This window comes from Ambystoma mexicanum, chromosome 13, assembly GCF_040938575.1.
Source record: "Ambystoma mexicanum isolate Mex_15411 chromosome 13, UKY_AmexF1_1, whole genome shotgun sequence".
NCBI lineage: Eukaryota > Metazoa > Chordata > Amphibia > Caudata > Ambystomatidae > Ambystoma > Ambystoma mexicanum.
Window position 1 is genome coordinate 747,035,760 of NC_090938.1, and position 12,641 is coordinate 747,048,400.

General features: G+C 51.0%; 1 protein-coding gene across 1 annotated transcript in view; it reads right to left on the reverse strand.

The window, feature by feature from the left end:
• Nucleotides 1–841: 841 nt before the first annotated feature.
• Nucleotides 842–12,641, reverse strand: part of LOC138520526 (E3 ubiquitin-protein ligase TRIM39-like) — a 66,162-nt gene continuing 54,362 nt past the window's right edge. The window contains exons 5-7 of the mRNA XM_069632873.1: nt 3,576–3,688; nt 980–1,000; nt 842–882 (exon numbers count right to left, since the gene is read on the reverse strand). Of these exons, the coding sequence (XP_069488974.1) occupies nt 842–882; nt 980–1,000; nt 3,576–3,688 (175 nt within the window). The remainder of the gene's footprint in view (nt 883–979; nt 1,001–3,575; nt 3,689–12,641) is intronic.

Sequence of the window (12,641 nt, forward strand, 5' to 3'; positions counted from 1 at the left end):
CAGAGGTGCATGTTAAAATGGAAAAGTGATGTGTCTCTAGGCCTGATTCAGAGGTGCATGTTAAAATGGAAAAGTGTCGTGTCTCAGTTGAATGACACATGTTTCCAGGAAGAAATGGATTCTGATGTAATCCGAGAGTGGCGGCAATATATCAAGTCTGCCACTCCTGCAAAGCCGTGATTTACAGCATAGCCTTGCCAACCACCTCATGTGTAAGGGGCTGGCAAGGACTGATTTCTGAAGTTTAGAGCACACTTTCTGCACCAGCCTAAAGAGGCGTTAATTAACGGCACCCTGGAGGTGTTGTTAGTAATGAAAAGAGGCAGCATTCCTTACAAAGTGTTAGCTTTTTCGTAAAAAAATTCTAGGACTGTCTGAAATAAGTTTTCTTTTCAAGCTGCCAGCGCCACATTTTCTGCGTTACAGAAAGTGCTGCCGAGACTCTTCAAGCTGCCGACACTTTCTGTACTGTAGAAATATGTCTTTTCTTTTTGCATTTTGACCAGAGGTGCTCTGCACACGGTAACCCTGCAGCGCTCCATCTGCACATATTTTACATGTTTTTTCATGTCTGCTGCCCGACATCTCTCCTCCACGCTTCCTATTACCCTCAGAATGCAGGTGGGAGGATTTGGGGGGGGATCTCGTATTACTGTTTCCTTTCCTATGACCAAGTGTCGCTGCAGGGGACTCAAGCTGCCTCAACTACTGGTGACTCTATGTGACTCATTTTCCTTTCCTATGAGCGATCGTCACTGCAGGGGACTGTGGCTGCCTCGCCTAACAGTGACTCCTGAGATCCAGGAGGCCTCATGGAGGGTTAGAGTTTGGGATTTGTAAATCACAAGTACTCACGTTCACAGGATTTCACGTATCTCCAATCTGAAAGTAAGAAGAAAATGTAGGGTTTGTGAAATCAGACAAACCAGCGAGACATTGAAGTATGTTAAATATATTTATTACCATTAATTAAACGTACCCATTTCTGCAGGAAATGTTTCTGTAGTAAAAGAAAAACAAGTGATGTATTAGATCCCAAACGTTTCTACTGTAAAACATAACCCAGCACTCCCTGCCCTTCCCCCAATGCCTCCCCTCCAGCTACCACCACTGCACCCCCACCACCTTGGGTGTCCAATTGTAATGTTTTGACATTTCCTCCCCGGCATCCCATAGAGGAGGTCACACACCCACAGATCTCACTTTCTCAGAGCTTAACATTCTCAGCACACAGTAAAGGACCAGGGAAAAGGGCATTAAGATCACAGATAATGTAGCCTCTTTATTGGATCAGGCATATCATGCCACTAAATCTGATAAAAAGGACCTCCTATTTTAAACCCAATACTGGCTCAGTGTCCTTGCAAGCAATACTTTGGGGGGATTTAAAAGTGACCCCGAGGTATTGCATTACCCCCTACCTGTGCATCTCTCAAATCGGAACGATTGCAATTGACTGCATTGGGAGAGTAACTTCATGCATTGGAACAAACATACCCTATTACCCCAACACCACAAGATCTAAAGGCGTTGCCAAGTTTCAGGTTCAAGCCGACCGTGAGGCTAAATTATTATCTGAGCCGGTCCGAATCCAGAAGTCTGGGGAAGCCGATATGCCCGAGACAATGTTGGCCAGACTGTTGTGTCGCGAGTACGGTCAGACCTGTATTCAAACTATTCAGAGGCCAAGGGGTCCCTGATGCACCGCTCTCAGGATATCATTCATGTCTTTATTGGCCTTTTGGGGTTCTCTCTACTCTACTCTAATCAGGAGACATGGTCTACTGAGGTGGTAAAGAGACGATATTCAGAATCAGCCCTATGGATAGATTCTCAGAGGCCACCCTATTCTGGTGAACAGGACGACACTAATGTCTAGCCAAACTCTATGAAGGTAGTGTGACTGGGCAGTAAGGCTTAGACTTGGGAGAGTGTGGGTGGTGATGGGTTCAATTAAGCACAGAATGTATACAAATGCACTACTATTTATTAGGCCTTGAACCATCTCTTATCAATGAAAATCACTGGGAAGCAAAACTACTAACCGTACACTATCAACATATGTACATGCGTCATTACGACCTCCAACACATGGTATAGGGCGACAACAGCCCTTGCAGCCGCGACTGCAGAACCGCTCAGTTTCCACTGCAGGAAGAGGAGGGTCCAAGCCACACATATTCTACCGGATCTGTCTTTTCACCACAATACTTCTGACCGAAATAAAATCTCTTTATTTTTGCAACACATTTTTTTAATGAAAGAAGTCTTTTGGCACGTCTCCTTTTAATATCAACAACCGTTTGGTTTATTTTTTCTGCATTATAATTTATTTTAAAGTTGTGTTCCTCCCTTCTCTAAAGTAAAATGGTAAAAGACTGGTTAGCCTTTTATTGTCCCCTTCTAACTTCTCCCGCTCCCCTTCTTTAATGATTTGTGCTAGTCCTTCCATTTATCCTTTTTTAGGAGTTATTTTGACTAACTAAATTGAATATTTATAATTTAATTTTCCAGTTCATCTTTTTTCACACCACTACATATTTTGCTAGATTTGATGAGTTTTATGTAATGAGTTTTATGTACAAGTCAACGAGTGCATTATCAGTGAAATGTATATGCATTTAGTTTTTTCATCCAGTCATGGATGACCGGTTCATTTCTTATAATCGACTCCACAAAAAACATGGTTTTTGCTTGTCGGGAACCCCACCAATCAAATACTCATCCAATCAAACACTCATCCAATCATGGTTCATCCAATCAAACACTCATTCAATCATGGCTAGCTAACATGGACCTCAAAGAGTTCACGCCAAAGCTATCCCCAAGCGACAAAAATGCCCAGACGGCTTGGTAGCAACTAGCCGGACTGCACACAATCAAATCTTTCTAGCCAGCCTTGGGTTTCAGGGTTGCAGTAGTCCTCAGTTCTAGCCCACCTGGAAGTGGAAACCTACTCCTCTCTGACCTCCCCCCTCAACCCTCGCACCACACGAATCATCGGCATCAAACAGTTTGACTGCATTCCCCCAACCTTTCTAACTGCCCAAATAATCTTTAAAATAGCCTTTATTACATACAAGGCTGTGGTAACCCAGCCACACATGTGCCTAGCAAAGGAACTGGTCACATTAGGAAGCCAGAGCAATTCCAGATGCCACACCCTGGCAAGACTGGAAATAAATACATGCCCAAAAGCAAATGGACAGGAAGAGAAAGATCCCCCATTATGCGCCAGCACTGTGGCACACGATCCTAACCGCGCAGCACCATTATGCCTGCAGTTTACGAAAAAACGGAAGACCTTGCTATATAAGGAATTTCTCTAAAAACTCGGTGCACCAGGTAATAGCATTCAGGGTATGCGGCTCTCGGCACCTGGACTCAACCATTGTGACGCTCCCCATTGCTTGCTATCTACCTGTGCGCTATACAAGTACAAGAATGCCAACGTGTTTGTTTTTCATTTAGCTGTGCATATTTACATGCATTTCAATTAAACAAGTGCGTTGAGATGGTTGGAAAAGCCTTCCCGATCAGCATCACCTCTTGGGTGGGCCTGGACTCATATCTACCTTTTAATTCTGTGAGCTTTTCCTGCAGGTGGGCATGTCGCGTGGTGCTCTGCAGCGTCGTCTCCATTCCAGCGGCATCTTCCTGGGGCTTCAGAGCCTTCACTTCACTGCACCTGAGAATTATAGAAAGATGCTGCATATAACCCTCAGCCTCCAGTGACAAGTGAGAGTAATGGGGTCTAAACGGTGAGATAAGGGGGGGGGGGAGAGACGCCATTCCTAAAGATGGGAAAGGAAGGCTCTGAATAAACATGCACGAAAGGGAGGGGAGGTATATCCCCTGTAAAACAGAGGGGTAGACAGCACCACACGTGTGATAAATGAGAAACAAGAGACCGGCAGGGGAGTGAGGAAGGGCAAAGGAGCCACTACTGGGAGGCACATTCTGAATGAGAGACCCCCGGAGAGCAGAGTGTGGTCTGGGGAATCTCTACATTCTGAATGAGAGACCCCCGAGGAGGAGAGGGTGGGCTGGGGTATATCTACACTCTGAATGAGAGACCTCTGGAGAGGAGAGGGTGGGCTCAGGAATCTCGACATTCTGATACATTTTGGTATGAGAGACCCCTGGGGAGGAGAGGGTGGGCTCGGGAATGTCTACATTCTAAATGAGAGATCCCCGGGGAGGAGAAGGTGGGCTCAGGGATATCTACATTCTGATACATTTTGAATGAGAGACCCCCAGGGAGGAGAGGGTGGGCTCGGGAATCTCTATATTCAGATACATTTTGAATGAGAGACCCCCGGGGAGGACAGGGTGCGCTCGGGAATCTCTACATTCGGATACATTTTGAATGAGAGACCCCCGGGGAGGGCAGGGTAGGATCGGACTCTACATTCTGCCGGCCTGGCAAGAAATAGCGACTATTTTGTGTAATGGTGACTCGCGTAGCATTTGGGCCATCTTGGGTGAAGCAAAGGGATGCATTAAACAATCTATGATTAACCCCATTAATGAGCATGAGTGGGTGGTGTTCCTGGCTCAGCGTAATTCCTTCCCCCGGGGCCATTACCTTCTCAGATAGAGTTTAAACCGTCTGGTTTGGTATTTAAGATTATTGAAGAGGACATATATATGAAAATTAAGAGTTTAAAATCTTCTCGGGCTCCTGGACCCAATGGCTTGATGGCATAATCCCCATTTTTGGTCCTCCCTACTTGAAATATTATTTGATAAGGTCCTCGCTGAAGGCACAATTCCGATCTCATGGCAAACTGCAATTCTTGTTCCAATACTAAAAAAAGTCTCTCCCCTGGACCCTGTTAACTACCGACTGCTATCTATGTTGGACTCTACTGGGAAGCTTTTTGCTTCATTCCTTCTTAAGGAATTACAAAAGTGGGTAGAACATGGTAGTATTTTGGATAGATACCAGTGTGGATTCATTGGTTAAGCAAGCACAAGGCCCAAATAATCCCCCTTTATATGCTGTTTTTATCGACTTTAAAGCAGCTTTCAATACAGTCAGGAGGGATTTGCTCTGGCGCAAATTAGATTTATTAGGCTGCCCATCGGGGATACTCTATTACCTAGTTACTACACAGTAACAACACGGTGTGTCTGAGACTGGATAGTGGTGGGGCTATGACCAGCCCCGTTATTCAAATCTGTGTGGTTAAGCCCGGCGTTGTGTCACGGCTCCTCTATTATATAATCTCTATGTCTCAGACCTTCCCCTGTTTTTGTCCCAGACAAGAGGCTGTCCCCCTAAAATAGATGACACGCATTGCACGGTACTGGATTATGCAGACGATCTGGTGCTCCTGGATCACACTTTCAGTCGCATCCAACGCATAGCCAACGCTCTCTGGGCCTATCCGGATAAGAACGGGCTTGTTATTAACAGGGGAAAAACACAGTTTATGTTATTTGCTGGCAAATGAATAGCCAGACCCAGGCTGCTGGTGCAGGACACTGAGATTGCCTATACTTTGCAGTACAAATATCTGGGGGTCGAATTTGAGGCTGGAGCGGGCTTTAAAATATGCATCGAAGGCCGTGCTAGGAAGGCAGCACAATTGACTGCACTTGCTAGAAGAAGGGCAGGATATTCGCTGGCTGGAATAAGACAATTGTATTTATTTATTTGCATTTGTATAGCGCACATGCAGCCCAGAGGCATCGTGGCGCTGTTACATGATTGCGTAGCAGAGTTTTGGTTTAAGTTGGTTACATGCGACTGTGAGGTCTCTTGGTTACAGGTACATAAGTAAAACATACAAGGATTACAGTGGACAGCATTCAATTACTATTCAATTGTATCTACAGTGTCTTGTTCCGGCTGTCATTTACGGCCTGGAGAGTCTGGTAGATATTGATTTAAAGTGTCTCCAGCTGATTGAGGGTAGATTTTGGAGGAAATTACTGGGTTTACCTAAGTGTGTCCCCATGGCTATACTGAGGCTCGAGCTGGGTATTGATTCACTCAAATCTTTGGTCCTGAAGAAGAGATCTATCATGCACATAAAAATTGTGAATGGACCATATAATCCTCTCCTAGAAAGGAACAAGTTACTTACCTGTAACTGTTGTTCTCCAGCATGGGTCTGGCATGGATTCACACGCTCATAAATATTCCGTCGTCAGGCTGGGAATCCTTGGTAAAGGAAAAAATCTGTTTAAGTTTCATTTCTGAACGGTCTTTCTCCTAACAACCAATCACTGAGCTCTGGGTCATACTGCCCCCAGCCAATGACTGCCCTCCACCCAAGCCCCTCCCCTGGCAGCCATCTTCAGATTTGGCAGCACGTAAAGTGGCAGTAGGACCAAGAGAAGAGCCGCAGAGGGGTAGGCGGGAGGGTTCGCATGTGAATCCATACTGGAGAACAACAGTTACAGGTAAGCAACTTGTTCCTTCTCCAGCATGGGGTCTGGCATGGATTCACATACTCATGAATAAAGAATACATAGCAGTACACACATGCACAACCACGGGAGGTGGCAAGGCTCAACATAAGCATCTCTTACCTCCTCACCAGGCTCACCTTCAAGCCAACAGGTTGTGCAGCACTGCTTGGCCGACTCTGGACTCCTCCCTGGGATCCCTGTCGATGCAGTAGAATCTTGTGATGGTGTGTGTCGACCTCCACGTAGCAGCCCTGCAGATGTCCAGCAGGGGCACACCAGACAGGAACGCTGTTGTAGCAGCGATCACTCTGGTAGAGTGGGCTCTCGGACAGCCAGGCAGCGGTCGGTTTGACAACCAGTGACAGTGCGAGATACAGCCGGAAAGCCACCTGGAAATGGAAGCCTTGGCCTTCCCATGGTTCACAGGACCAAAGTTAACAAAAAGCTGAGAAGTCTTCCGGAAACTCTTCGTGCGGGCCAGGTAGAACTTCAGCGCTCTAGCCACATCCAGCGAGTGCAAAGTCCTTTCAGCCGGCAACAAAGGAGTCGGAAAAAACACAGGTAACACCAAGGGCTTGTTTAGATGAAAGTCCGACAGCACCTTGGGCATGAAGGAGGGGTGCGTCCGCAGCACCACCCTCGTCTCGTAGAAAGTCAAGTAAGGTGGTTTACAGGATAGGGCCTGGATCTCCCCCACTCGCCGTGCAGAGGTGATGGCCATGAGAAAAGCCGTTTTCCACGGCAAAAACTTGAGTGGTGCAGAATGCAGAGGCTCGAATTGAGGACCCATGAGCCTAGTCAGCACCACATTGAGTTCCCACGCCAGGGCAGGAGCCTTCACCGGCGGGAACGAGCGGAATAGTCCCTTGACGAATTCCTTGACCAATCGATGCAACCACAAGGATGGCCGTCCTGGGGATCTGGTGTAGCGGGAGATGGCCCGGCCCAAGATGAATCTTAAAGGAGGCGTGGGCCAGCCCCGACTTGGCCAACAACAGCAAGTATGGAAGCACCTGAGGGGCCTTGACCCTCAGAGGGTCGCTCTTCTTAGAACGGCACCAAATAGCGAATCTCTTCCACTTCAGTCCATAGCATTTCAAAGTAGATGATGCCCTAGCCTTGGAGAGAACTTCCTTGCAGTCCGCCGGGAGATCATAGCCACTGAATTCTAGCGCTGCAGGAGCCAGGCCTTCAGGTGCAGAGACCCTGGGTCGTGGTGAAGCATGGCGCCTCCTTCTCAGGCGAGAAGATCCGCAACCACTGGCAGCTTGACTGGCGGTGCCGCTGACAGGCCGAGAAGGTCCAGGTACCAGACCTGCCTCGGCCACGCCGGTGCGACGAGAATCATCCGGCACTGGCACTGTTTGAGTAGACTGATGACTCGAAGTAAAAACGGCATTGGGGGGAACGCATACAGAAAAAGGCCTTCCCAAGGGAATGAGAATGCGTCCCCTATGCTCCCCTCCTGGGGAAACTTGCTGGCAAATCTCTGGCATTTGGCGTTCGGATTGCCGCACAGGTTCTCCACTAGGTCCTGCCGGAGCTCCCACTCGTGGCACAAGCGGAGTTCTCTGCTCAGTGAGTCGGCAACCGTGTTCTTGACCCCCGCCAGATGAAACGGGACGAGGAACATTCCCTGAGTGACGGCCCAATGCCATAAGTCCTGCGCTTCTTTGGAGAGCGCTGGAGACCTGGTGCCCCCCTGTTTTCTGATGTAAAACATCGTGGTGGTGTTGTCTGTGAAGATCCGCACCATCTTGCCCCTGAGGGACGGCAGGAACGATCTGACGGCCCAAAAAACTGCTTGCAGCTCCAGTACGTTGATGTGCAACAACTTCTCCGGCAACCACAGGCCCCTGACGTGGAGACTCCCGGTGTGGGAACCTCATCCCTCCAGGGAGGCGTCCGTCATCACTGTCTCCGGATACGATGGGACCTGGAAATCTGCGCCTCCGGTGAGGTGTGGGCGAATGCCCCACCATCTTATCGCTCGACGGAAACCCTTGTCGAGAGCGATCTTGTCTTGGAAGCTTCTGAACACCTGAATCCAACGGGCGTCGAGGAACTCCTGCAGCGGCCCCATCTGCAGCCGGCAGGGCTGGATGAGGTAAATGCATGACGACATCATGCCGAGCAGAGACTTGATGGTCCTCACTGTGGCGACCGTCATAGCGAGCAGCCGTTGCACCATGCCCAAGATGGCCGCCACTCTCTCCTCCGACGGTGACGCCAGGCATGATACTGTGTTGAGACGGGATCCCAGGAACAGCGCGTCCTGAGATGGAGTCAAGCAGGACTTGGCATAATTCACTGAGAACCCCAGATCTGTCAGCAGGAGGACGGTCCTCGCTGTGTGTTTGACGGCGGTGTCGCGGGAGCCAGCCCGGATGAGCCAGTCGTCCAGGTAGGGGTAGACGTGGATCCCCTGCAGCCGCAGATGTGCCGCCACCAGCGCCAGGCACTTGGCGAAGACCCTTGGCACTGAATTCAGTCCGAAGGGAAGGGCCTTGAACTGATAATGCTTCCCTTGAACAGCGAAGCGCAGAAACCTGCGGTGACCCTTGTGTATCGGGATGTGGAAGTACGCATCCTCCAGATCCAACGACGACAGAAAGTCCCCCTCTTCTAGCTGTCCGAGAACGTGTTGAAGACTGACCATACGGAACTTCTGAGACTTTATGTACTGACATCGCAGGTCAAGAATCGGCCTCTAGCCCCCGTTCTTTTTGCGCACGAGGAAGTACAGCGAGTAAAATCCAGAGCCCCGGAGTCGCTTTGGAACCAGCTCTATCGCCCCTTTTCGTAGCATGGCCCGGACCTCCAACAGCAGTTGCGGGACGTGGTTTTCCTGCCGGGCCACCGCTGGTATTCGGGGACACTTTCACTGGAATTCTAGGGTGTGTCCATGGGTGACAGCATCCAGCACCCATCGGTCGGTGGAGATTGACTTCCACATGCTGACGAAGCTCGCCAGCCGACCTCCCACCGGGGTGCACGGGTGGGGGCCTGATGTCACAGCCGGTTCAGTCCTGCTTTGGGGCCGCCTTGGGAACCCTGGCGGCGGCGACTCCCTCCACCGAAAGCCTTGGAGCGGCCCTGGATAGAGTCCTGGGCTGAGGAACGGGAGGGTTGGCGCTAGAAGAGGAGCCCCCACCGTAACCCTTCGAAGAATGGGGAGACTTGGATGGCCGTTGCTGCTGCAACGTGCCTAGGGCGTGTGCCGTCTCCGTGTCCGCCTTGATGGCCTGCAGAGACTCATCAACAGCCTTCCGGAAAAGGTTGTCTCTGTCAAAGGGCATGTCCAAAACCCCTGTCTGGACCTCCTGGCGAAAATTAGTGGCCTTGAGCCAGCCCCGGCGACGAAGGCAAATGCTGTTGCCCATCTGGCGGAAGCCCGCGTCGGCAATGTCCATGGCCACCGTAATGACGTGGTCGGACGCCACCTCGCCCTCCTGCAAAATCTTGATTGCTTCTGACCTCTTGGCATCGGAGAGGAAGTCCAGCAGGGGTGCTATTTTGAAGCACAACTCCCGGTCGTAGCGCGCTACGTTTGCGAGGGCATTGACGGCCTTGATGGTCGTTGCCGCCGAGTAGATAACCCATCGTCCCATTGCATCCAACTTCTTCCCTTCATTGTCCGGAGGAGTGGGTGCAGCTGAAGAAAAGCGCCGGACGACTTCTTCTTGGCCACTGCCGAGACCACCGAGTCCGGAGAGTGCTGGGCCCGCAAGCAATTGGGGGCAGAGTCCGGGACCCTCTACTTCTTCTCGAGGTTGTCCGACTTCGCCGGGGACGTTCTTCATGAGGGCCAGGCCCTCGTCCCAAATGTCATCCATGAGAGGTACCGAAATTATGGTCTTCCTCTTCGCCTCCCGAAGTTGGTAAGGGAAGCCTTCCCTCTTCTTCTCCTCTGGGGCGAGCTGGAAAAGCTCCGAAGCCCTGGAGATCATCACGTGGAACGAGCCAATTTCGTCCGGCGGTGAAGACCTGGGAGGTGGCGACGGGAGGTCACCCAAACCCCCGTCGTCGTCCGTGCCAGTCGTTGTATCGCTGGATAGCCATATCCAGGTACGTCTCCTCCCTCTGGGGGGAAGACGGGAACGCAGGGTGGCAAGGAGGAGGAGGGTGCCTCTTCCTCTTCTTGGACGGTGGCTCCCCCGAAGCCAGCGTGTCGGCCGGCAAGGGGGCCGAGGGAGGGTTCACTGGTGTAACGGGCATCCTCCTCTGGATCTCAGAAACCAGTGTGTGCAGGGTAGAGAGAATGACCACGAGAGGTCCCTTTGGGGCGGCTGAGGCACCAGGTCCCTAGGAGGCCCCTCGGGAGTCAGGTGGGGGGAAGCTGTGGGGCAGGGGTAAAGCCATGACCCTAGTCATCCTGCTGCCCTTCGTCGTCCTCCTCGACGGTGTCTTTGCAGTCATCACCCTCACCGTCGCCCTCCTCTGCGCCCTAGCCATAGGGCGTGGCCTCGACGTTACCTTCGTCACCAACCCCCTCATGGATGGTCTGAAGGCAGATGAGCTCCTCCTCGGAGGAGATATCCGTGCCCTGGAGTACCTCCGTACCCCCCCTTTCTTCACGTCCAGTGTGGACAGTCACGGGGAGAAAACCGGCATCTGCTTCACCGGGGTCCTCTTGATGGGCTTGAAAGACATTTCCCTCCTGGCAGGGAGGGAGACTCTCACCTTAGGCAGCGTACCCCGCGGGTCTGCCTCCGCGGCCTTCACGAGGGAAGCCACCACCACCTCAAGGGAAGGCGGGGCCTTCGCAGGGTGCGCCTGATCCTTCACGGGCAGGGCCGGTGCCTTGTCCTGACGGGCCTTCTTCTCCTTGGGGGACGGGTCGGCACCACGGTCCCCCTTGGCCTTCTCCGTCGCTGACTTCTCCAGGGCTACCTTGAGCTTGCCTGGATGGTCCGACTTCCTCTTAGACGTAGCGCCTGAGAGCTGGCTGGTGATAGAAGAGGCCGGTGACGACGAATGCTCCCTGGCAGCCGAGGAGCCTGCCGCAACAGCGCTCCCTGAGGCAGTGGACTTGCGGTGCTTGGCCTTTTGTTGGACCCCCGCGGGAGGGGCGCCCTCAAAGTTCTTAGAAGCCCGCTCAGGTTTCTTGGTACTGGGAGAGGCATGCTGCTGGGACCCACCTGGAGCAAAGGCCTTGGACTTCAGCCAATCCGCCATTCGTTTATGCTGATCCCGCAGCGTGCGAGGCGGCATCTCCTGGCAAAACGCACAATCTTCTTCCATGTGCGTCGGGTACAGGCAGTAAAGGCACTGGGAATGCTTGTCGTCCGCGAAAACATTCCTCGTGCCGCATGTGGAGCAAAGTCTGAACAGAGGGGCTGAATCCTTCTTCTCCTCCGACATGGTCCACGGGGTGTAGGCCCGAGAATCTTCTGGAAGCCTCCACGAAGAAACTCGACGAAATCCGCCCTTGAGGGGCGTTGAAGAATCTGAGAAACGGTCCTCGTCAATCGGAAGGTAGATCGATGGAGTGCAAGGCTCAATAAACCGAAAAATAGAGCAAAATCTCTCAAAAAGCAAAAAAAACGCAGCAAAAGCACGAGAGCTAAACACAAGGACTCCCAACACTGGAACGTGCAGTAAAAATCTGAAGATGGCTGCCAGGGGAGGGGCTTGGGTGGAGGGCAGTCATTGGCTGGGGGCAGTATGAGCTCAGTGATTGGTTGTTAGGAGAAAGACAGTTCAGAAATGAAACTGATTTTTTCTTTACAGAGGATTCCCAGCCTGACGACGGGGAATATTCACGAGCATGTGAATCCATGCCAGATCCCATGCTGGAGAAGTCTAGGTAATTTAGAGCAGAGATTGGAAATGAAATCCAGCTTTAGAAAGAGTGTGAACTCTTTATTTAAAGATATAGGTTGGATGCCCAAATGGGGAGAAGAATATTTCAATCTCCGGCGTTGCTTTGAAAAACGCCTAGACTTGTGGGACTGGAATGAAAATGTTGTACATTTCAGCTTGTTGAAAAGCTATACCTTTGAGCCTGATATGTTATGCACCTTCAAGAAGATGCAATCCTATTTAGTCTTATCTCCTTCAATTCAATTGAGGAGATTCATTCTTCTATTACGTATTAATAGGATTCCGGTGTAGAGTGTTTCAGGCCATTCACTTGCTCTGCCGGAACAGGAGTGTTTATGTCGTGTGTGCCTTGAAAAGGCACACACTGAGTCAGCTACACATGTTTTGACAGA